The following is a 26,914-nucleotide window of genomic DNA, read 5'->3' as shown; positions in this document are numbered from 1 at the left end:
CGAAAAGGAATACGTCCGAACCCGACAGCGGAAAAAAACAATCTAAGATGGAGTCGACGCCCATGCGCAATGGAGCCGAAGAGGGAGGAGTCCTTCGGTCCCGTGACCAAAAAAGACTTCTTCGAAGAAAAACAACTTGTAATACTCCGAGCCCAACACCAGGCAGCGGACTGTGCCAAACATGTGTATCTGCAGCAACATATGCCATCGAACATATATTTACTAACGCCGCCCTAAGAGGCCCCCAATTAAAAGTATCCATATGCTGAGCGTACATTTGCCCTGATGAAAGATCTTGAATGTAATGTGCGGAAATATGCTAAACATCCTTTGAGGCTGAGTGACATTTTGGACCATTTTTTATTTTGGTCTGGGGCATTACAATTTATATGAAATAAGACTGTTGTACCCCAAACTCAGTTTAACACATTTCTGAACTACTGGTTTCCATAGACAGCACCTGCTTTTTGATCTCACTTTATTGCTTTATTTCCAATGTAATAAATGGCGAATTCCTTGTATTGGTCTGTTCTACACAACTCTAGTATATAGGTTACATTTTGGTGGGAAGTAAATGGACTGGGACACCACAATTAAACCATAGGCTGTGCAGCATAATAATTGACTGTTTTCATTTTGAGTGCTTCAATTTCTGCACCCACTGCTGGTTCTTAATTTGTTAAAGTTTGACCTCCTAACTTCCTGACTTTTGTCAAGGATCGGAGTCTGTAAAATCTGTCTAATGTGTAGAATAGCCTTGCAGTTTTATCTTGAAGGCTATAAGGCCTGCCAAGCTCTTCTGGGTGAAGTAAGAGCATGTACAGTCTATGTAATTGTGGGGCTAGTATGGATACCATAGCCTTAAAGAACTTGACACCTAAGCCCTCATTACGAGTCTGACTGGCGGTGAGACCGACAGCCACATTATGACCGTGGTGCTTCCGACCGCTGGCGGCCTTAATCCACCAGGACATCGCTGCAAGCACCGCTGCCCTGGGGATTACAATTCCTGTGTCTGCCAGCTTTTGCATGGCGGTTCCACTGCCCTGCAAAGGCTGGCGGAGCCGGGGAGCCGGGACCCCATGGGCAGCCCCATTCGCACTTTTCACTGCCTGAATTACAGGCAGTGAAAAGCGCGGTGGGTGCTGTCACACCCAACACACTGCAACATTTCCGCCAGCTCGATTATGAGCTGGCGTCAATGTTGTGGGTAGTTTTCCAAAGGGCCAGTGGGCGGAAGACCGACCGGTAGTCTTCTGACCTAACGATTTCGGCGAGCATCCTCCACCGCCTGCCAAACTCATAATGAGGCCCTCGTAATGAGGCCCCTAATGTACCAAGTCTACATGTGATCTTTGTAACTTGAGCAATAGCTTTCCAGGCTAAATCCCAAACCTTTATGACCATTTGTATGAACAGAGGGATTACTCGATTTGCTAAACCCTTAGCATTTACTATAAGTGTAACCTGAGTAAAAGCCTGTCCATCTGAAGTGATAGGCTGTGACATATGTGTTGTCTTGGCCCCACACTCACTGAGAAATATGTTTGGACTATTATGGTCAGATCTGAGTTGATGACCTTTCTGTGCGCTTATTAGGTTAACAGTGATGTAATATAACTTCTAGTGAGGTCTTTAATATCCTAACCAACATGTTTATAACCTGATAAATCCGACCTCTCTTTGGTCCCAGAATGGAGACAAATATGCAGGTTTCTGGACCAATGGAAGCTAGCTTGATATGGCAATATGGTGAACTCATTGCCAGGATTGAACAAGCAGTTGCAGAAGGCACTTAGACAAGTGCAACACAATTAAATATAAAGCAATAGAAGCTTAACCTCAACATTACAAGTTTGTTGGGCGTAAAAGGCAGCCCGACAAACTCCTGCGGTCAGGTGGCCGCCAGGGAGGCCGGCCTTTCCGCTGGCCCCATTACAAGTGACCCGCTGAGTCAGTGGGAGGAAAATGTGTTTCCGCAGGCTAGCCCAGCGGGGAACAGCCCATAACATTGACACTGGCTCATAATTGAGCCGGCAACTATGCTGCAACAGCACCCGTCGCACTTTTCACTGTCTGCAGACAGTGAAAAGCACGCTGCAGCTGTCCATGGGGGCATTGCACTGCCCAGGCCAAGAGCATGGGCAGTGCAGGGGCCCCCATGGGGCCCACTGCACCCAGTCTCTGCCAGCTTTTACATGGTGGTGAAACCACCATTGAAATATCAATAAATAATTTAAAATATCAAATAACCACTTGGAAAAAAAGAAAATATGTTTGGTCTGTCTCTTTATTTGCATTGAAAAAGCAAGTGTATTTCTTTTGAAAATTAAATATAGAGCTTGATCAAAGTCTGTTATTGAAGCATTTATTTGTTCACATGTGTGTATGTATCTGTACATACAGAACATGTTTGGGTGCATTTAATTAAAACTGCAACATAATGATAGCCTTTGAAATGAAGGCTGTTTGTTAGCTTACCACTGTAGAAGTAGTCGCAAACATCTACAAGCATAACCACTTCATATTGTTTATTCAAAAGTCTATTCACGTAAGCTGAATATTGTTAGCTCTACCTTGCTGGAAGTAGGTTCACGGTAAAACCGACTTCATCTAAAACTAGACTTTCCTAATTACATATTTAAATATTTTACTCATCTCTTTACTAAAGTCAATTAAACTGTAAAATCCAGTATTTCACTGTTTGAAAAAAGGATTGTTTTCCTGCCAAATGCAACAAAATAAAGATGTAATATAAACAAAATCTTAAAGAATAACGTGATATATAGTAAATGTCACTTACCCAGTGTACATCTGTTCGTGGCATGAGACGCTGCAGATTCACATGCTGTGCATTATCCTGCCATCTAGTGATGGGCTCGGAGTGTTACAAGTTGTTTTTCTTCAAAGAAGTCTTTTCGAGTCACAAGACCGAGGGACTCCTCCCTTTCGGCTCCATTGCGCATGGGCGTCGACTCCATCTTAGATTGTTTTCCCCCGCAGAGGGTGAGGTAGGAGTTGTGTATATAGTAAAGGTGCCCATGCAATGGAGTAAGTATGTATGTACATAATGTGATTAAAAGTGATATATATTTACAAATGTACAAGTTTCATCAACATATAATATACAATTTTCATCAACTTAAACGGCTACAGGCTCCCGGGGAGGCGGGAGGGTGCATGTGAATCTGCAGCGTCTCATGCCACGAACAGATGTACACTGGGTAAGTGACATTTTCCGTTCGATGGCTCCGTGTAGCTGCAGATACACATGCTTTGCATAGACTAGTAAGCAGTTATCTCCCCAAAAGCGGTGGCTTAGCCTGTAGGAGTTGAAGTTGTTTGAAATAATGTTCATAATACTGCCTGTCCTACTGTGGCTTGTTGTGTTGTTAACACATCTACACAGTAGTGTTTTGTGAATGTATGAGGCGTAGACCATGTGGCTGCCTTACAGATTTCTGTCATAGGTATATTTCCTAGAAAGGCCATTGTGGCGCCTTTCTTTCTAGTGGAGTGTGCCTTTGGCGTAATAGGCAGGTCTCTCTTTGCTTTAACATAGCAGGTTTGAATACATTTCACTATCCATCTGGCAATGCCTTGTTTTTTCTTTTGTTGCGGCTAGGTCTATCTGTGGTGTTCCCCAGCTCCGAAAGTAAGTTTGTAGTATCTGGGGATGAATTTCCCATTCGTGGGTTTGTTGATGATCTCGACTGAGATTGTCGGCTAACTGGTTTTGAATTCCTGGGATGTACTGTGCTATTAGGCGAATGTGATTGTGAATCGCCCAATGCCAAATCTTTTGTGCTAAGAGACACAGCTGTGATGAGTGTGTCCCTCCCCGTTTGTTTAGGTAATACATTGTTGTCATGTTGTCTGTTTTGACAAGAATGTGTTTGTGGGCTATTAACGGTTGAAATGCTTTCAATGCTAGAAACACTGCTAGCAGTTCTAGATGATTTATATGAAGTTGGCTTTGTTGAGCGTCCCATTGTCCCTGTATGCTGTGCTGGTTGAGGTGTGCTCCCCACCCTACCATGGAAGCATCTGTTGTGATCACGTATTAAGGCACAGGGTCTTGGAATGGTCGCCCTTGTTTTAAATTTATAGGATTCCACCATTGAAGCGAGGAGTGTGTTTGGAGGTCTATCAACACTAGATCTTGAAGCTGACCCTGTGCTTGTGTCCATTGTGTTGCTAGGCACTGTTGGAAGGGCCGCATGTGTAGTCTTGCGTTTGGGACAATGGCTATGCATGAAGACATCATGCCTAGAAGTTTCATCACAAACCTCACTTGATAGTGTTGGTTTGGGTGCATCTTTAGTATAACATTTTGGAATGCTTGTACCCTTTGTGGACTTGGAGTGGCAATCCCTTTTTGTGTGTTGATTGTTGCTCCTAAGTATTGTATTTGACACGGTTGTAGATGTGATTTTTGGTAGTTTATAGAGAACCCTAGCTTGTGAAGGGTTTTTATATCGTATTTTGTGTGTAGAAGACACTGTTGCGGAGTGCTGGTTTTTATTAACCAATCGTCTAAGTAAGGGAATAAGTGCATGTGCTGCCTCCTGATATGAGCAGCTACTACCGCAAGGCATTTTGTGAATACTCTTGGTGCTGTTGTTATCCCGAACGGTAACACTTTGAATTGGTAATGCACGCCTTGGATTACAAACCTTAAGTATTTCCTGTGGGAAGGATGTATGGGTATGTGGAAGTAAGCATCCTTGAGATCTAATGTTGACATGTAGTCCTGTTGTTTGAGCAAGGGAATCACGTCTTGAAGTGTCACCATGTGAAAGTGATCTGATTTGATGTAAAGATTTAGTGTTCTGAGGTCTAATATGGGTCTCAGTGTTTTGTCTTTTTTTGGAATTAGGAAATAAAGGGAGTAAACACCTGTTCCTCTTTGATGGTTGGGTACTAGTTCTATTGCTTCTTTTTGCAACAACGCTTGGACTTCTAGTTGTAACAGATCTAAGTGCTGTTTGGACATGTTGTGTGCTCTTGGAGGCACATTTGGTGGTAATTGTAGGAATTCTATGCAATAACCATGTTGGATAATGGCTAGGACCCATGAGTCCGTAGTTATGTGTTTCCAATTTTGGTAATAATCTGTGAGTCTCCCCCCCCACTGGTGTTGTGTGTTGGGGGTGTGTGACGTTGGAGTCACTGTTTAGTTTGTGGGGTTTTTGGGCTTTGGCATTTCCCTCGTTTTAGGGAACTGTCCACCCCTATACTGTCCCCGAAAACTTCCTCTTTGATATTGGCCCTGGTATGTGGGTCTGGCCTGTGAGGTGGAAGGCTCTGTGGTTTGGGTCCGAAACCCCCCTCTAAAGTGTGGCTTCCTAAAAGTGCCTCTGCTCTGTGGGGAGTAGAGCCCGCCCATGGCTTTGGCCGTGTCAGTGTCTTTCTTTAGTTTGTCTATTGCTGTATCCACCTCCGGCCCAAACAATTGTTGTCCGATGAAAGGCATATTCAGCACAGCCTGCTGCATCTCTGGCTTAAATCCGGAGGTACGTAGCCACGCGTGTCTCCGAATGGTGACCGCTGTGTTTACTGTTCTGGCCGCCGTGTCTGCTGAGTCCATAGCCGACCTTATTTGATTGTTGGAGATGGTTTGGCCCTCCTCTACAACCTGTTGGGCACGCTTCTGAAACTCTTTGGGAAGGTGTTCAATGAAATGTTGCATTTCGGCCCAATGTGCCCTGTCGTATCTTGCCAATAGAGCTTGCGAATTGGCAACTCGACATTGATTGGCTGCCTGTGCTGCCACCCTTTTGCCTGCAGCATCGAATTTCCGACTTTCTTTATCGGGTGGTGGTGTGTTCCCAGAAGTTTGTGAGTTTGCCCTTTTCCGGGCTGCTTCTACTACCACTGAATCAGGAGTCAGCTGTTGCGTAATGTACACAGGACCCGTAGAGGGAGGTTTATATTTCTTCTCCACCCTAGGTGTGATGGCTCTGCTCTTGACTGGGTCTTGAAACACCTGTTTGGCGTGTTTTAACATGCCTGGTAACATTGGCAAAATTTGGTATTGGCTGTGTGTTGATGACAGGGTATTGAACAAGAAGTCATCTTCTATAGGTTCTGAATGCAATGCTACGTTATGGAAAGTAGCTGCCCTGGAAACCACCTGCATGTAAGCAGTACTGTCTTCTGGTGGTGATGGCCTTGCCGGGTAGCAATCCGGACTATTATCAGAGACTGGTGCATCATACAGATCCCATGCATCTGGCTCATCTTGGCTCATCCCTGTGTGCGTTGGTGACTGCATCATTGGGGGTGTTGCTATCGGGGACAGATGTGGTGAGGGCGGTGGCGATGGCTGTGGAGAAAACTGTGGTGGTGTTTTTTATTTAGCCAGTTTTGCTTTTGGCTGCATTTCCACCTCATGGAATGCAAGCTACCGCGTCATTTTAATTGGGGAAAGAGTACTGATTTTCCCTGTGTCTTTCTGTATATGGAGCCTCCTCTGGGTATGGTCTGGTTCTCCCATCCCCAGTTCTTGTTCAAACCTGTGGCCTTGTAATTGTGAGGAAAGGCCCTGTTCGTCCATATAGGAGCTTTGTTTCAGCTCCGAGGCTGGGTGTTTCGGCACCAAAACCTTTTCAGCAGTCTTTTTCGGCTCCGAAGAAACCTTTTTGGATTTCGGGGTGCCGATCTCTCGGTGCAGAGTCTGGTCGGAGCCAGTATCTCGGTGCCGAGTATATTCGGAGCCAGTATCTCGACCGGAGTCAGGTGTCTTCGGCTGCTGTGAGGCCTTTTTCTGTGCCGATGCTTGGTCACCGTGCTTTCGGGTAAAGCCATGGCCTGTCGGCGGTGGCGTCCCCTGGGCCTTCATGATTTTCGAGTGAGTTTTTGCCGGGGCTGGTTTACTCACGGTTTGTTGCCTCATCAGCTGCTCACTCTCGGGCTCGTCCGAGTCCCAATCTGGAATGGAGAATGTCTCCTCTTCTTTGACGTCGGGGTGTCTGGCCGGTGTCGACGCCATTTGAAGTCTTCGAGCTCTCCGGTCCCGCAGCGTCTTCTTGGACCGAAATGCCCGACAGGCCTCGCACGTATCACCTTTGCGTTTGGGGGACAAACACAGATTACAGACCAAATGTTGGTCTGTATAAGGATACTTAGCGTGGCATTTGGGGCAGAAGCGAAATGGGGTCCGTTCCATGAGCCTTGAAGACGCACGCGGTCGGGCCGACCAGGCCCCGCCGAGGAGTGGAAGCCCCGAAGGGCTGCCGGAGCTCTTCTTTTCTTCGGTGTCTATGTGCTATCACTAACCTGATACCGAGCGCAAACAATACCGTCGAATTTTCAGATTGTTAACTAACTTTTCCGAACCGAAACACGGAGCGAAGAGGAACACGTCCGAACCCGATGACGGAAAAAAAACAATCTAAGATGGAGTCGACGCCCATGCGCAATTGAGCCGAAAGGGAGGAGTCCCTCGGTCTCGTGACTCGAAAAGACTTCTTCGAAGAAAAACAACTTGTAACACTCCGAGCCCAACACTAGATGGCAGGATAATGCACAGCATGTGTATCTGCAGCTACACATGCCATCGAACACATGTATATATATATGTAGGTACATGTATTACCATTGCAGTGTTCTGGTGACATCTGCACACCATTTGGCCTTTGGCCTGATGGTTTATGATGACATTAGAACACCTCAAAGGCAGGGTAGGACCATATTACATTGCTACCCATTATGCATCCTATATGAATAAAAATAGATATGTAATAACGGGCAACAAGGATTCTCAAAGTCTGTATTTAAAAATGTAATCAACTGTAGGTTAACAAAGGGATAAAAAAAACATCAGCAGATAATACAAAATCTCTGCGGTATTTCAGATCTACTCTTCCTCTTGGTATCATTAAAGGGCTATACAGACAGGTATGTGACGTTTAACAAGTAGGAGGTATTTGTGATGTAGCTTGCATGAACCACAATCAACTTAAAAGTGGCATGCTATATGTACCTTTGTACTTACACTCTATTCTGTATTTTTCCATTTCCTGAACCTCTGCAATGGATTCTCGCAAGTCATCTGTGAACTTCTTTCTGTCCTGCGGATTGGGCGCGTTGAAATTTATGAGGACTTTGGTGTCTGCTCCAGGGATGGCTGATGTGAGGCGGATAGCATTGGGATAATCTAACAAAAGAACAGAAAAACAAACCTATTATTTTAATTTGGTATTTGTATTACATTTATTTCAATTTCTTTTCTTTAGCCTTTCTAATATATATGATGTACCTATCTTCCTTTGTTAGAACAGCAGATTATACAGTTCAGGAACTTTACAGTCAATTAATTGCATATGTTACGTGAATTCGAAACTGGAGTTACTAAGCAAGAGTAAGTGATGGCCATCAGTGCCTTCAGTCCACAGGGAGAAGTTTTTGGTAGACTGTTTAATGGTGTTCCTGGGGATGGTGACTGCAGTTGAAGGGTGCTCCAGTAACCTGATGCATGGAGAATAAATGACCGAGATGCAGGTTGTGATACAGCTTTGATAAAGATCTAGGAGAATGGTTGAGCTCGAAGGACCTTGGACAGACTTGAAAGGTGGCCTCAGGAAATTAAACTTCAGTCTGGTGTTAATAAGCCAGCTGGACTGGTGTCAGAAGACGGAAGTGTAGATCAAGCATACAAAGTTCAATAACATTCGGGTGGGAAAGGTAAGATAGCAATGAGGTGGAAAGAAAAGAAGAAAGGAAAAGACAATGAAAGCAAAAAAGCCAGTAAAAGCCGGCTTGACATTTCTGTCAAGTGTTTTGCTGGAAAACTGTCTACAGGAGACCCTGTAGATTATTGGAAGAAAAGCACCTTGTAATTCAAATGAAGGTAACGCAGGAGGATAGTATGTGCCTATATCATAGGTATAAATACAGCAATTTCAAAGCAGGGAGGCTTATTCTAATGGAGCGTCTGAAATCAGGCAATGCAGTGGTGCCTGACAGGAGAGGGATTGGATGATTTTTGAACAAAGTATCCACTTGTTGCCATGAGGGTGTGACTCAGTGAACACCAGGTTAAGCTCTTTAAGGAGGGGACAGGAAAAGCTGAGACAAAAGTGATTAGGCAATTGGCTGAAGAAGTAGTAGGACCGCAGGAGGTGGGAATTTGACAGAGGGAGGTTTTGAAGTTCTTTTGAAAGCAACATTGTGAAGTCATCTCCTGTGAATTTAAACTGTGTGTTAAGGATCTTTTGAGGGGAAAAGGGACTGGGGCTGGTGACACAGGAGGGTGAGGTGTTTATATACTACTATCATTTCAAAGATTTACTCATTCCTTCGCTTCCTGAGGGAGGTAACAGCCGCTCGGCTGGAGACTACAGTCTCCAGCCAGGCGGGCGTCACTGTCCCACCCGCCGGATTATGACCCCGCCTACCACCATGGTTTTCGTGGCTTCCTTACCGCCACGAAAACCATGGCGGTAGGCACTATCAATGACAGGGAATCCGTTCCCGGTCACTGATAGGGGTCTTCACCGCCCCTCTTCCCAGAGTCCTCCCCCACCCCTCCCCACTCCAGACCCCCTCCCAACATACACACATTCACGCACCATCATGCACACGCATACACACACTCATACTCACATCCACCCACACATGCATACATCCATTCTAACACACATCCACACACACTGACATACATACAAGCACACATGCATTCAAACAACACACAATACACAATACACGCACACACATACACCCACATTCATGCACACACAAACATACACACACACATCCACAACACCCCACCAGTCCCTCCCCTGTCAGAGCACCCGACTTTCCTGATTTCAGGGGGTCCTCCCGCAGCAGACAGGACGGGGCGCTGCTGCCAGCAGCAGTGTCTGCCAGCACAACACCGCCAGGCAGTATTATGAGTCATGATACGGTCTGCGGCGGTCTACTGGCTGTTGCTGGCAGCAACACCACCTTACCGCCGTCCACCGCCATGACCGTAGCCGGAATTCTGCCATCCTTTTGGCGGAATTCCAGCTATGGTCATAATATGGTAGTCAGCTGACTGAGATCTACGATACCGTGCCTCACAACCGGTCCTTCCTACACTCATCTGTTTTATTTATTCATCACACTGGAGGTAGTCACAAAGATCCTGGGGGAAAGAGGACTTCACTGTGTCAGGGTCTGCTCTAGAGGTTAAAAGTGATACAGTGGTCACCGACCTGGATCTGTTTTGACAGGATCAACGCACATTAAGATAGGGGGCAACACAATGAAAGTGCGCTGGAAGAGCAACTCCCCCAGACAGCAGATGAGTCTTGGCCGATTATATGTAAGCCTCGCTCAAAATTTTGAATGCCCGAACATGACTGAGTTAATCAAAACCAAGCTCAAAACCTCAGGTCTCTCCCTTTACTTTGCAGGTGAGCAAGCACACAGGGTCACGGCTCACAAACCACCAATAGAGCCATAACTAGACAGATTATTGTGAAACTCTACAACTACTCAGATTGCCACACAATTCTCTAAGTTGCCAGGCCAAAGGGCTCCAGCTCCTTTAAAGCTGGCAAGGTAATGATTCTTTTGAATTATAGACTAGCAGTGCAACATCAAGGGCCGTTTATGTCTGCCAAAATAAAACTGCAAGGGTTATGACTCCGTTATGCCCTAATTTTCGTTGCAAGGCTCAGGATCTTCGCCATCTAGCAAGCCCATTTTTTTCCAATGGCCCTCATAATGCTTGGAATTGGGTGGAAAAACTGTCTAACGACAATGTGGAGCATTTCCACCATTGACCCAGTCGCACCAGTGGCAGTCCAAGGGGCAACCAGATGAACTAACAACAACCCACCCAACTGGAAACCATGTCCATGCCACCACAGCCCCAGGAGGAAAGACGTGCATGCTGGAGGCTGCAGATCCATTAAAAAATACCACCAAGAGGAGACTGATTCAAGAATAAATTAGCTCTGCATTTGATGCAGACTACCTAGAGGAATATGGCTCAGGCAGCTCCTCCCACTTGCCAGTGACATCCCCCAAAATGCAGATGACATATTGTAACTGTAATGATTGCCATATCACCTTTCTTAGCAGTTTTGCCTTGAACCCCTATGCTAGTGTAATACAGTGCTACTCTGGGTGAGACCTGGGATGGGACAAATCAGAGTTATGATTCTGCACTGCAGTGCTAAGGTCGCTGAAGCCCCAACCTACCGGGACACCTCACCACCAGCCTTGATAATTTGTTTTTATTTGTTCATCATGATGCTCAGCCAGCCTGAGGGACACTGGTTTAGTTTTCAATATTTGAACTATTTTCTTCTGTTTCAGGAGACTAAAGCTTCACTTTAATCCATCCAGGAGCTCTCCCTGTCCATCGCATGGCCAATCGCCAGATGACAACAATATTTCTTTGTGATATGTTTTATTCAGTTTTCTTATTTCTACTCTTGTTGTTTGGGCCACTATATATTTTTGGTCTGTCTGAGAAGGGGAGTTAGGGCTTCGTTTTCTGGGTAGACAGTTGATCACACTACTGAGGATATGTCTGAATACAAAAACAAAGATCACCTTCACATATTGGTACTTTAATTGGAAAGCAGACTTGCATAAATGCTCCCCTTCATATGTCTAATTCCTGTGGCCGCTTTGATGTTAATACAGGCTCAATCTCCTCCACACTGACTGAGTGGGAGGCCCTTAAGTTAGTCATTAGAGGACTAAGTATCAAGGCAACATCAGACATTCATTAGGTGATAGACGGGGATCTTTGTGGCGTGAAACATTAACTTCTTTGATTGGAACTTGATGAGACTGCTAATGAGGGACAAATGGACGCATGAAAGGAAACCAAACAGGTATATGCATGGCTCCTAGAAAGACTGATATGTATGGACTATGGTGCTTATTGTGATAAATCCCAAGAGTGGACATGTTCGGCACACCACTCGTGTGGCTTATCCGGCCATGGTTCTCCAATACCTTGATAACAGCAATGAAAAGTAACTCAGGCAGAACAGTCCAGTATCAGAGTACTATCAATCCAAACTTCAACATCTACTATAAACACTCATGCCCTGGGGATTGATTTCCAGCCAAGGTGTTATTCATCAATTCCCCCTCTAGGACTGAGTTACCTCATCAGACTTTTCTTCAGGCAACTGAGCTGGAACAGCCCATTATGGAGCAGAAGATATGTGGTGCCCTGCATTGCTTGATGAATGGGAAAACACCTGACACAGACAGACTTCCAGTTGAATTGTATATAAAAGCTAAGCAACAGTGCTAGTTACTAGGTTAGTGGATATATCTGAGGCAATTTCGCAGGAAGGTCACCCCCGTCTAATGAAGCTATCATATCCTCAAGTTCAGTTCCCAAGCTGGGATAGGACATGTTACTCCTTATGCCATAGTGACAAAATTCTATATTAAACACGGATTATAAATTGTTCAGGTCAATTCTCAGGGACCAGCTATTGCCTCTCTTCTCTGATCTTGTAAACTCTGATCAGCTCAGCTTTACCCCTGGGCAAAACAGCTCCTTTAATATTGGGAGCCTTAAGACTTGGCCAGATTTGGTGTGTTTTGCCTTAGATACCAAAAATGTATCTTGTACCATAAATTGGAGTTATATGATTAAGCCATCGAAAGGCTAGACAACCTGATGAATTAGATTGTTGTATTCCAACCCTTTTGAAACGGTCTGCACAGAAACAAAATATTCCTGAATCTTTTGGCATCAGCAGGGCCACCTCTAGTCCAGGACCTCAGGATGTCTGGGGCCTTCAAAATTGGAGTTCCAAACCACATAATTCTTCTATGAGACAATGTCATCTTGATGCATGTCAAAGAAGTGAAGACTGACTTTACTCAACTAATTGAAGCTCTTTGGACCATTTGCAGTATATTGGGCCTTGTGGTTTATAGGACGAAATCAAGTGTGTTTCCTTCAAATCTGTTGCAGTCCCAAGCAGTGCCAATTTAACAGGTGGAACACTGAGTTGGGAACCGCACAAGTCCTGATTTCTAGGCATCAGGACATACCATTAAAACCATGATTAGCGGGCTGGTAATAAAAGGGGAGCCAATTGGTTCTCTTAAGTCACTGGTGGCATTGTGGTCATCTCTTTTGTTGTCAATGTTGGCAGGACAGCCCTCACAAAGATAGTGGAAGGGGCCAGGACCGCCACATTATTGTCACCAGAAAGGATCCATTCAACGTATTCATTTTGCTTTGGATTTTTCAGCGATGATGACGCCAGACCAAAGAGCTACTGGAGATAGTGGCCCAAGTTAATTTTGGGTCAGTAAGCCTTGAGTTTTATCATTTGTTGATTTGTACTGGCGACCTTCTATGAAGTTATTTCTTTTTCTTTCTTAAGTTGTCTGCATTTCAATGTATGTTACTTAGATAGTGAACAGTTTAGTGAACATTTAAGTACATTGTAATTTGTTTCTTTAATTCTGAAAACACTGACAACGAAAACATACAAAATAGTAAACAGAACATAATGCAATACACAAACTTTCTGAATGGAATTCTCCTAGATGATAATGTTTTCAGGGATTTACATCTGGTGATCAAAATAAGTGAAAGAAGGTACTACTGTGGTGTGTGGGGTGCACCTGGCCTCTCCCATATCAGAATCATTGGATAATACCTACAGATTGATAACATGCAATAGAAGCATTTTAATTTCAAACTGAAGGATCAGTGTTACATGAGAACTTGAATTGCTGTGGAATGAAAAGTAAATCATCAGGAATAACGAGTAAACATTCAGACAGACTGCTGAACTTTGAAGGAAATAATGAGAAGTGAAATGCTCAAGCAGGGAAATATTAAACTTGAAATATAGGTATAAAAGAATTAATGTGCTACACAGATAATGAACTTGTGCACAAACATATTCAGGGGATTGAGGGAAAACTCCATGCTGCAGACAAATGAATAATTTACATTTGCCAAAGGCAGATATCAGGCATTTTGGTTTAGATTGTACAAGAATGTGTGGACAGAGGATTCCTTTTTTAATTATATTGAAAGTTTCAGGACATAATGCAATTATCTTCGCTTGCTCTAAGTCCGGCAGCCCTCCTCTTCCTTTACATTGAAAACTTGTAACCAACGCCTTTATATGCTTTGCTAATGCAAACTACACAATCTGTCCCATCTGTCTCGATGACTGAAGAAGAGAAAAGTAGAGGAAATTCTGGCTTCTAAGGGAAAAATAGTTTGAGAACCCATAGCAGTGTTACTACTAAGTACCATATGTAAATTAAATACATGACAACTGCATCATCTAAAAACTCCTTTTATGGAGTTTCAGTACCCAATAAGATCGTTTCACCCCGGCACAATTCAATTACAAGTGTTTTGAAGGGTCAATCGTAAAGAATGCACAGAAACATCACACACTGAACATTACAAGGCTTGAGAGGTTCACGATCCAGTGATAAAACATCCACTTTACTGTGTGCTTTAATTTCTTTCACTTTGAACTGCACTTTCTAGATGACCCAAAAGTATTGTGTTCCCTTTGTTCTTCTTACCCGCCCTTAATCGGTAAGCACACTTGTCCACCAAATTATTCACCCTGCCAACTGTTCACAAGTCAGGTTGGTGGAGGTAGTTAAAAAGCACCTTAGAGGGCTGTTTTGAGCTTAAACTAAGTGATATTCCATTTAGGAGTAATTGTTTGCTCACGTAGATCTGGTCTCAACATGACCCAGGATCTTATATAGTTATCTTTGTGAAGAATAACTCATTTAGTAACAAGCACAGCTTAAGACTGGCACTTATGTTGTTCTACTTTAAACGGGGGAGAGTTAAACCATGCCCTACCATTGTACAGTGACGTCTACTGTCCAGAGACAGACACAAAAGCCTTTTTTTGGAGATTGGTGTGCTGCTCTGGGTACTAAGAAAACTGATTAGATTGTGGAAGCACAATGAGAGATTTAATCAGTTTTATCAGTCCCTTTTTTTCAAGCATCTTTGAATTACTTGTGTTACTGTTTGCTAATAATACTACTTATTAAGTGAACTGATGGAACACCGGAGTTGATGCTGATCCACACCATAAACATATATTGCCTTTACCCTCTTATACATAGTGAGTCATATGAGCCTCGTCAGAAAGAAAGAGAGACACTTGCTCCAAAAGTGTTGCACCTATGCTGGGATTAAATTTATGACTTTATTGAAGTTCACTTACAATTCCAGTGTACATCTGTGAAGCTGCTACTGTTGCATTTCCTCAGGACTATTGACATGCATAAACATTTATAAAATCATCAATTTTAAGATGTGCAATATGGAATTGGGGAAAGCAATGTTATTTTTTTTTCTGTAATGAAAAAAACTTTCCCAGTGGAGAAACCTCGTCGCCTACACAACCACCAATTATGGGGTGTTCCCTCCCTGTTACTCTCGGTCAAGAACGGATTCACTACAACAGTTGTCTGATTGGAAAATGGTCTGAAAATATATTGTGAATTCTCAAAACTGTGTGAGGTTGGGGAAATTATCCGGCTTTTGCAGGTATTCCCACAATGAAAGCCCATAACCTAACTCCATGAGAAGATGAACTCACATGTAAAAACAGGCCACTACTGTAATTTTACTACTGAGTAAACCACTTACAGGTGCAAAATAACATATTGTGAATCACTAAGTTGAATGCTACAGCACTCGTAAATGCTTTTATTTGCCCTCCTAAATAACACCTGGGTGACCACACAGCCTTGTGAAATTGGCTTAATTTGGAGGTCTTAAGTGCACTCTAATGCCACCTAGGAGGTGTAATTATTCTCCAAGTGCAATACGTTAATCTATTATATTTCAGCTTGTTGATAAGCTCCTGCTCGTCCTCCTCTTCCTTATCCTCTTCAGCTGACCACTCACTCCCATGAATGAGTCTTAGCACGCAGTCAAGAGCTATTATGCCAAAGCTTCTTTATTTTTGATATTCTGGTGAGCATCACCATCCAAAGACATACATTTAGCCTATGGCAAGCTCTTGATATCTCATGAAGAAGATATAGAATGGGGGTGCATGACTTATGTCATTAGTACTGTTTGTGATTTCACAATCCTGTTTCTAAACTTACAAGCAGCACACCTTTCAGAGAGTATCCTTTAAAATCTCTTTAAGGTCTGTGAGAACAATATTTATAACATTTTATAATTCATCTATCATGAATGATTAAGATGCCGCAAGAATATACTGACATTAAAGATCTACTGAATCACTTCAGTGAAAAACGTAGAATTTGAATACCTCTTCTTTGACAATAAAATGGAGCTAACTGCAGTTTGGCGTATGTGATCACCTAAACACAATGTTCACTCCTGTATTCACTGCTGACACTTTAAAGAGGTGTAATCACGCACAACCAATATTGTCAAATCCGGAAACAGGCCCTGCTGATGGCACACTGGCATGATCTCTTATAGAATACACTGGTGCCCAATAATGGGAACCATCGAAATGGCCACAAATTAATCATAAGAAACAAGCATCATTTGATTCTTTAGAACATAACTTGTGTTACAAAAAAGTAAGAAATAAGACTTACACTGATTCTCAAAGAGGAGAACCTGCATCCCATAGAGTGAAAAGGACTGCCGGAAACTGTATGTTACAGAGTTCTTCTTCTTTTGGAAAATTTTTGTGACCTGAAAAGGTTTAATGAAAATGAGAAAGTACAATGCAATAAATCACACACAATACAAACACCAAACTTGCTCTCCAATTTTGTGGGAAGCTAAAGATTCACATAAGGATCTCAAAGAACGAGAGTGGGGTTGGGATGGTGTCTGGGGGAAGGGCCCTATCTCTGGGTTTCTTACAGAAGCAACATTAGGGCCTGGGTCAGATCCTTCAATTTGAGTGGTCAGCAGAAATGTGGCTTGCTGCTGGGCCCTCACAGTGGGGCAGAGAAAATAGGTCAGGCTTCTGGGCTTGGGAATCAAACGAGTCCGGGGCACCTTCAGGACCCAAGAATGGTGGCAGCACTCATCACGGCCTGCTAAATAGCAAGTTGCTGAATTATAAGTTTGAATTTTTGGGTAAGCCAAGGTTCACATTTTCCAGAAGTTAAAGTAGAACCTCAACTGAAAAAGGTGACATAAGATGATGTTTGACTGAATGCTTAATGCTAAACTACCAGACTTGGGAAATTACGGCCCTTTATATTTGAAACAACTCAATCGAATACCTGGTGTGGTCAATAAATCCCAAGTGCTGCGCTCACTAAAAAGGTTGAAGTTTACAAGGTGGCACCTGGTATAGAAGACATTTCCAGCCCCTCAAAAGTCCTTCTGAATTGTTTACATGTTGTCAGTTAATTGCGAGTGACTTCGAACTTCTCATTTCGCAAGCAAAAAACAAATTACTGTTCCCTGAAAAATTAATTTAGAGGCACGAGGAACACCTCAGGCCTCCTCCGCCTGCCCTTTCTCTGTAAAGTCAACCATTTGTCTACAACATACCACAAGAAGGTCATTAAATAAGAAGATCTCCCTCTGGTGTAAGCCCAGCTTCTGCGGTTTATTTTGGTCTGGTACTTCAAAGAGGCGACAATAGCAAACCAACCTACGGTGAGGAAGCGAGAGCACCTGTGGGCAGAAACGCAGAATTTGAGTTAAAACACCAATACCAGCACTTCATTCTACTCCAAAGAGGAGAACTCTTCAAATGTGATTCTTATCATTAAGATATAACTACACAGCTTTAAGTGTAAACATAAGAGACAACTTTCCAGCCAAAAAAGGGTTCTAATATTTTGGGTGAAAATTTCTAAAAATTACAAAGTAGCAACAAACCACCCACTACAACACGTGCAGCAGGATAGTGACAGCGACACTGCACTGATTTGGTAGAATGCAATATTAAAGATTTTGGTCTTAAATTGCGATAGAAAGCTGAAGGTGGTAATACAAGTGTATAGGTAGTTGTGGCGCATGCACTTGGGCAACCATACATACCAGCAACCACGCATTTAACAACACATAAAGGAGCAATAACACCATGAGAGTAGCAATTTGAACAGTTAGACCTAGAAAAATGACTGAAGGAAATAAAATCAACTACATATATGATTGCGATACTGTGACCTGCCAGGTTATCACATGCAGGGATTCCGCACCTTTATGTTAAGGCAACGGTATTAAGCAGCTTAGGAGATGTCCTTGTTTATAGAGGAAGAAAACAAGTTATTTTGCACAGTTTCAATTGCAGTGCTGTTCTTTATTCTTTGGAGAAAGAGAATCCAGGAATATTTCTATGACATAAATACCAGAAATCACTTCTGATTACATTATCGGTATGGGACTAAAATGAAGAAAATGTCGATAACAACATTGGGCTAATGGGTCATGAAAAAGTGAACTAAAGTTCAAAATAAAACTTCAGCTGAAAGTAAACAATGCCTTGGCTTGAATTAATGAATGAATGGTTTTAGATGGCCAGAGACGTTGGTTTCTATGCTAATGTAATTATGTATCGATTTTGGTTGATATCCACAATTCTTGTTTTCAGAAATGCTTTTAGTCATCAACAAAAACAAATACGTACAAACACAATTAATGAGCATAGAAAATAATTCACCAAATATTAAACGCAAGTGTGACGTCACACACATTCTCCCAAAGAAAGATGGACGATGCATCTCACAAAAAGACAGAGCGTAAAACAGTTGTGTAGTGGCTGGCAATTGTCAGTTACTGCCTGGGTGTGCTATGCAGATAGGGATTGCATATTTTTTTTTAGATCTGTGTGAGATTTAAGCACTTAAAAATGATTTAAAAAGCGGGCGCAATTGTTTCTTCATTCTCAGCTATCAAGTGAGCGTTTTCTTCTTGGGCCTACACAAACCACACAAACTCCTCTGTAGCCACCTGGCTTCTATTGGCACGTGCAATTACTGCTCATGAAAAACATGAACAGAGAAATGATGTCATCCACAAGCAGGGCAACCTGCTGCACCTTTAGTGCATGATTACACCATTCAATAATGAAGGGCTGTTTGGGATTTCAAAAGAAGGGAATGCTGCCACTACTGCAGCAGTACAGATCACATTTTTCTTATGGCCCGTCAGGTTATGCTCAAGGAATCACACTTTTTGTGCTCTGCCAAGTTTGGGTAGTTTACATAGTGCTAGGTGAAGGGACCCACTCTCCGCTCAATCGCGGAGGCCAAGGAAGACTTGGAAAAGACATTTCACAGAAGAAACATGACTCAGAGCATGACCTCTAAGATGCTATCTGGATCAATGGTTGTCCAGTGCAAGGTCAGGATGGCAGGATCCTTGCCTGATTTTCAGCATAACCACCGATTATTTAAATCAGTTTGTTAGCTCAAGTGCTTAAAATGGAAAAAATAGAAGTGCAATACTATGTACCAGAGTACCTGCTTATTTCTGAGAAGTGCTGGCACTCTCCAATTAAAAGTATTACGTTTTTCTTGAGAAGTGCAGGTACTCTCCCTCTCAAAATAGAAAAAAAAAGTGCTGGTACTCCGTACCGGACAGTACTGACCCATTTAAAGCACTGGTTAGCTGCAACTAAATGTTTCGTATGTGGACATTATAGCATATAGCATTGATCCGGGCTTTCCGGGGCCTACCCTCTAATAACCCTGAATAAAATGGATGCAACCACTTGATAGACCCTCGCCAAGCCTCACCTTCTCTTGTAAATCTGCTTAACATGTTTTTCCATTGGCATGTCGTACTACTATTTTTACGTCTGAATTTCGACAGTACAGCTGTAAGATACACTTATTACTAATGATGTGCAAAGAGTGGGTTTTAGGTATGCCCCTTTTAACCTTTTACCTTCAACAAACCTCTATCAGCCATTGCCTTGAGACTTTGTCAATCACGACTTGGGTGAGCCCACTGGGTATTCATACCTCACCCAATGCTAGCTGTTTGGGTGTATCATTCCGCCTCCACTTGGTGCATGCCTTGAACAGTGTGAAGGACTCTACAGCTTCAGTCCTCTCTGTTCGTTCCCGTCAGCTCCTTACCATGCATCTAACTCTAATGTGCTAATGCCGCATGCTCTATCAATTAAACTCAGACCTATGGGCTTCCCCAATGCTCGTTACCTCGGCCTGATCAGTTTGCAGCAGTGCTGCATTTGTTGCCTCAAAGAAAGTACGGCAGTATAAAATTAAACATCAAAATGTGATACAATGTCATTAATGGGCATGCACTAATTCCAAAATGCAAGAGCTTTTGTTGCAGAGTCATGACTTGTGCTCTAGACAAAAGTATCCCAACAGAAAACAGTTTCTCCTCATCTTTGGAAGGGCACTTCAAGAGAAAAAGTCTATTGTAAGGATTTAGGCAAGAGGGTGAGCAACATCAATTTTGTGGAGATGTCAAAGATATGTATGAATAATGTAAATTTAGGTTTAATGAAATCTGGTTCATATTATAAAGCTTCCCAGATACCTACTGTATGCCAAATATGCAAAACAGCTTTATTTCATTGGTACTGGATGCCTTGTTTATGTCCAGACTCATATCTTCCTGGGATGAGTCCCGAGAGTCAAACAAGTTGCAGGCACTTCAAAAGGACGGGATGGCCGATATTAATAATGATGTGAGAGCTGCAATATTGCATACAAGTTATGTACCCATCACGAACAGGCATGCTGAATAATGGAGAATCGCAAAACCACTGATTAAAAAATGCCAATGAATAAAAAAGGTAAACCCTACTTAATAGTGTGAACTGTACCTTGCTGTTGGGATACTTTTGAGTCAAACTAAAAAAGGTCAAAGGATTAGTAGACTACATAGCGCTACACTAATAGATGCACTGAAGAGCTCTAGGCTCTATATGTTGAGAAGCAGGATTTTAAGAGAGGAGAGAGAGGTAGAGAGAGAGAGTGGAAGTGTACTCAATACAAAGTGGATTCTATCTAGCATGAAGAGTAAGCCATGAATCAATATGAAAAGAAATACCTACACAACCAAGTCCATGGTGTAGAGATCCAATCTACAGTAGAAAGACATACACAAGTGAATTAAACTTCAAAGACACAAAGAACCACATTAATGAACAGCAAACACTTCCTGAGTGTAAGAGCGTATAGATTCTACTTCACTGACGCAAACAGAACCACGATTAACATTGAAAGAAGAACATTTACATTCTCCCTGTAACGTCTGGCACCCCACAGAACAGTCATATAAGGGTTATATAACTGCAATCCAGTTTATACACCTGATCTCAAGAAATCCCAGCACATGTGTGTCTACAACAGGCCCAGTCAAGCAGTACTTACCACCATCTCAACATGGCAATCTGTTTTCCAATTTGTACCTGTTATTCACCTTGTGAGCAATCAAATAGCACGATCCTGCTTGCTTTCCTATTTAAGTTTGTGTGTGACTATAAATTTCGTTATCAGAATACTGCAGCAGCCACCTCCAATAGTGAGATGAGCTTAGGTATTATGTAAATATATGTATAAAGTTTTGAAAACAGGATAAATTTAAAATGAATGCCTCTTCTACGTCTTTCAGCCTTACCCTGCACGTCTGTCCTTTCTATGCATGGGATGATCACTTCTCAGTACAGTGAGTGGACCGTAGTGCTTTGCCAAACCATCTGGAAAGACCAATTCACACGTGACCCTGATCCCATACTCCATCCTTTTTTAGGCACCTGTTTCACCACCCTCCTCAGTTACATCACTCTGACCACCAGCAAATTTTACACTAAGCCCTCAACCAGGCATGGTGGGTTGGTCACATAAAGCAGTGGGCCTGAAGGAAACAAATACTACTTACGGTCACTGTGGCGGATTAAGCTGCACTTGTTTGTTACCCTTCAGAACCTCATTTGTTTCTGTACTAAGAAAATGACCACACTTGACCAATTAACAGGGAATTCCTTTGAGGACTAACAAGCTTTGTTTTTCTGTTATTGTAATGTTCGTATCCAAGCAACGTCCATGGAATTGGTAGCAAAGTCACTTTACTATTTGTCAATGTTAGCATTTCTGTAAAAACATTGACTATCTTACTCAAAATTTGGGTCACACTTCAAATCCAATTTTTGCCAAGTATATTTCAATTAGCACTGCAGATTTCCCTGGTTGGACTGCCAAGAGTTCATATTTACTTTATCCTGCTTTCCATTCTGAACGTTTACAAAACTACCAAATTATATTTGAAACAAAATATAAAAATCTTATAAAGCATACTACCAGATGGTTCATGCATCCATCGGGTAATTATGTGTTGGAAAACCCCTGCACATAGACCTTCGAACTGTACAAAGATTTTTGTCTCTATTTTAGACCAGAAAAAAAACATTCTTGGCAACAGAAAACATGTGGGAGGCTTGTTGACTGCAGGGTGCAGCGCAATGCAAAAAAGACATCAATTGTAAGCATAAAGGAGGGTGGAGTTGATTTTGCTTGACCTCCAAGTGGACAATACTCTTTCAGCTCACTACCTCAGGGGCACGCAAGAGGGCAGGGAACTGCCATTAGGTGGCTCTCCTCATTTCAATGCAACTGGATAATGAAGGTGTTTATTACACACTTCAAGTTGCAGAGGTCATTCCTAGCTCCTAAAATGGCCAACATGTATCTAAGGTCTTTTCTAAACCTCACCGACTGCTAACTGTTTCTCTTTCAACCATGTGTTGATGACGTTTACCTCTTCATAGCAAAATTTGTGGCACCAAAGATCTATACAAATTGTATTCTCAGGTTTGAAAGAGGTGAGCTAAAAACGTCTCCATTCAAAATGTGAGAGACAGATATTATTCAGTTAAGCATATGTGCCATGCTCATCAAATAACTGCATAATGGTCTGCTACTTAAAACCCTTGACCAAGAGATTTCAGTAGCTAAAAAGATGAAAAATTAGAACATATACCTTGACAATACTCAAAATAAACACTTTATACACCTTCCTTTAAAAGGTTTCGACTGTGGGTTTGACTGTAGAGCAATGCTTATCCTGAGTCTCTGAGCACTTGTCAATTTCATACTTTTACTTATACACATCCATAATATGAGTTGTTTGGATACAGGAGTGTATATCACTTCATTTCAAATCTAAGACTCTGCATAAACCATAGACTTAGACTTCTTTCAACAAATAAAAAATAATCAGTAGAAAAATATTGAAAAGCATTGTGGGGAGGAAAAGGGGATATGCGTTCTTCAACAATGAGAAATGACACTTTTAGGTGCTACTAAAAATGCTAGATATAGCTCCACCCTGCCAAGTTTCCCAGGTTTGAGTGTAATGCGCTGCTCCAGTTCAGGTTTTCTCTTTGAATTCTAAGAGCTGTAGGCTTGTTTATTTCATTATACAAAAGAACTACGTTTAGCTTGAATAATAACTACTTATCTATGCCTCATCTTCCACAATGCATTATTAAGGGCTATGACAGAAAACCATCTAAATGCCTTCAAAACGGATGAAGAAATTCAGTATCATCAGCATTCACAACAAAGAAAAGCCTATTGCAAAAGATGTAGCCTGAAAGATGTCCCAGCTCTATATTAAAAATGTAAGGAGAGAATATGGGCACATGGGGAATGCCACAAGAAAGTGTGTGAACTGATGGACATGGTGGAAGAGACTTCCAGTGGGCTCAAAAAGAAAAACAACAGAATAAAGTGATGACCCATCTTGATCTCCTGCAGTCTACTGTGCAAGATCCCATGGTTGATAATGTCAAATGAGTTTACAGGTCTAATGAAAACATAGGACTGACACACAGGACGTAGATCATCCAAGGTCACAACTAGAAGTGAGGGGGGTTCACAAGAAGAATAATGTTGGTTTACCCCACGTTTTATAGCGAGAACGCTCATGTTAAGTCAACCCACATTTTATTCCATATAGGGGCAATCACAGCTTCTTCGAATGCCTAAATGACCAGCACTGAAGAGAAGCACCTATTCACACTCTTGCATAACAGAGAAAAAAAGGATGTGGCAAAGCAGCCCAAACAAGTGTACCAGACATTGATCCCACTTGAGCCTCATTGATGTCTAAGTAATGCAGCTTTTATAAACAAGAATGTCAAACGAGAGGAGACAATGAAGGTATTGCTGGTCAAGGGTTATAGTTTCTATTTCTAATGTTGGAAACTTTAATGTCAGAAAGGTTGGCAAAGCACCACCTAGAAGACTCTCTGAAGGAGTCACAGCAAGATGTCCATCTCACAGATTGAGAAATTCTTTCACTCTTTTGAAATCGTCTTTTGGCATATTACGAGCCAGCAGTATGCAACTGATGCACTACTTCTCAAAAAATTATGTTCTCTTTTTTGATATGCTAGACAACTGTTTTTTATTTTTCCCCACACACTACACAGAGGCATAGATTGATATTGAGGCACAGAATAGAATCATATAACATTTCTTTTTTAATTATGATTTTTAGATTGTTTGATATTCGAATGTATATGTAGTCTATGTGGTGGGGGGTTGGACAGAGGGAGGGGGAATTGGTGTGGAGGTTGATGTGGAAAACTGCTACCAAATATCCTTCCTTAACCTCAATGTCCTACTTCAACTTGCATACAATTTTGGAAGGCATATCTAGAAGAATTTCCTCTCCACAAAAGTGTTTCAAATTGTGCATACTAGTAAATGATAAACTAACAACAAACATTAGGGAACACATACACATAAATCTGAACAGGAACTGGGCTAAGGGTGGCCGGACTGTCTGCAATTTTAATTAACTCCAGCAAATTTCAGGTGGACTCTGGCTGCGTGATGACCTCTGATGCCATTTGAGATCACTCATCTTTTTAAGATGCCAGTTTGAAGCCTCCATACCTACTGTTATTTAGCAATTTTTGATAAGCTAGAGCTCGTTTTTTACAGTTGTGTAGCACCTTCAACTACTCCTAAGGGTTAGCACTGTTTTGTTTGCCTTGACTTTCATAACACCTTTGCTAGGTCTTTTGAAACCTGAGGTCCAAAATAATAATACCATGCCACTCCCTTTGTTTCCTCATCCCCTAATGGTGCCTCTAAAAGCACTCCATATGTCCACCAGAGTAGAGGAACCCCCCAATAATCTCTGATTTGAAGAACTCTCCCAACAAAGACATAGGCCCTCATTATGAACCGCCAGTGGCGGCGGAAATTACCGCTACCGACATGGCGGTCTTGCCCGCCACATAATGAAGGCAGTGGGACCGCCACAGGCGGCCTTCCACCAGCGCCAGGCTACCGCCGACAGGCAGCCTGGCGATGGTGGAATTCTTCATCTGGCAGGGCAGCGCTGCAAGCAGCGCTGCCCTGCAGATAAAGACCCCTTGCTCTGCTGCCATTCCCTAGCGGGTTCACCCGCTGGGAGAAGGCTGACGGAAGGGGTGCTCAGGGCCCCCCGTGCAGTGCCCCGTCGCGCAGGTGATCTGTGCGACGGGTGCTGCTGCACCCGCTGCACATCGGCACTGACAACGGCTCCATATGGAGCCGTCGGCAATGTCCCGGCCTAGCAGAGTCTATTATTCGGCCGGCAGGGTCTCAAGGGGGCTGGCGGTCTGCGATAAGACCACCAGCATGATCCCCGCCGTGTACATAATGATCCCCATAATCTTTGTCCTTGTGGATACATGTAACCCGCAGGACCCCTACCTTAGCAGCTCTGGTACCTTTGTCAGGGCTTTCCATAATATGATCAGGAGCAGCTATGGATTATTTGCCAATCTTGAAGGGTATGTGCTAGGGTCAGTGCATCCATGAAATTCAATTTGAATATTCCATTCGAAGAGTCCATTCAGAAATGGTTCTACAGTGTCCCCTCGGAAATGGATTGAAACCCCCTGATTTCTCCACTGAAGAGACATTAGGCATAGCATGCCCGGGCTTCCAAGTCCTGTGAGACAACTAACTGTAATATTTCTTCATGAATAGTAAGTACACTTGAAGACCTCTTCAGCTGAAGAGGAGGGCCTAGACAAAACAAAAATCTTTTGTGTCTGGCCACCCTAGTCTTATTCTTTTCAGGTGGTGTCCTGAAACACACCAGAAGTGCCTCCCTAACCATTGGCTAACTATCAGTCCCTCTGTTATTCTCCTCAACAAAAGCTTAATGGACTAGGAGTCTGCTGTCCCTGATGACAGCCATATGTATTGGGAGCTTCATCCTGGCGCCTGCCAATTGCTTCCCAGGCCTATTCTTGCTCTAAATAAAAATCAAAACCTTCGGTCTCTGTTGCCATACTTCAGCTTAGTGGCTCAGTCTGCTTTTGGGATCCATCAGCTCTGTGGCACCCTGTAGTAAATTTGGGATCCCAATGATGGTTCAATTCTAATTTAGCAGCAAACCTTAGGAGTACACACCTCATGCCCTTTTTCGATCGTTTCTGTCCTATCAGTGGTGTAATCTTTAATTTAAAAGACACGGTCTGAGCATCAGCAGGTGGAATCACAACTATTTTATCTGCTAGTCCACAGCACCTCCCAAAATTGTCAGCCTCAAGTTCCAGACGTGCCTCACTACTTCATTCATCCATAAAGATTCCAGAGTGGCATGGGCTTCAAGTTGTGTCTAAAGATGGCCTCAAAGAGGAGGTTGCACCAGAGCCCATAATAAAGCAACCATTATGGAACTTATAAAGAAATTAAATTGAAAGCAGAATGGTGAGGGTATCCACTGAAATCAATTAATGTTTAGGTACAAAAATCAATTTGGGGATCAAAACCAAAATATTCAAAACAAATGCAGAATCTTTAAGTCTCATTCTAGTCCACTAACGCTGGTCCCTATGTAGTATTCACTTTAACAGAATTACAAATGATGACAAAGCTCTCTTCAGGCCAAAAGAGGTACCAGGACCACCAATAAAGTAATCCACTCCAGGTTGGACACAATGTAGAAACATTTTATTATAAGGTACAAGCAAATTATTACTGTTTATCC

General features: G+C 42.6%; 1 protein-coding gene across 11 annotated transcripts in view; it reads right to left on the bottom strand.

Annotated features, from left to right (window-relative positions):
• IQSEC1 (IQ motif and Sec7 domain ArfGEF 1) overlaps positions 1-26,914 on the bottom strand; it is a 695,018-nt gene that overhangs the window by 28,222 nt on the left and 639,882 nt on the right. For 6 of the 11 annotated variants that reach the window (XM_069206623.1, XM_069206624.1, XM_069206625.1 and 3 more), the window contains 4 exons: positions 20,970-20,999; positions 17,480-17,605; positions 16,564-16,663; positions 7,988-8,161 (listed from right to left, as the gene is read on the bottom strand). In XM_069206623.1, the coding sequence (XP_069062724.1) occupies positions 7,988-8,161; positions 16,564-16,663; positions 17,480-17,605; positions 20,970-20,999 (430 nt within the window). The remainder of the gene's footprint in view (positions 1-7,987; positions 8,162-16,563; positions 16,664-17,479; positions 17,606-20,969; positions 21,000-26,914) is intronic. The other 5 variants (XM_069206626.1, XM_069206622.1, XM_069206629.1 and 2 more) reach the window with 3 other exon arrangements.

Source organism: Pleurodeles waltl, chromosome 9 (assembly GCF_031143425.1).
Source record: "Pleurodeles waltl isolate 20211129_DDA chromosome 9, aPleWal1.hap1.20221129, whole genome shotgun sequence".
Classification (NCBI taxonomy): Eukaryota; Metazoa; Chordata; class Amphibia; order Caudata; family Salamandridae; genus Pleurodeles; species Pleurodeles waltl.
The sequence above is the reverse complement of the archived record's forward strand: the minus strand, read 5'-3'. Positions and strand labels throughout refer to the sequence as shown.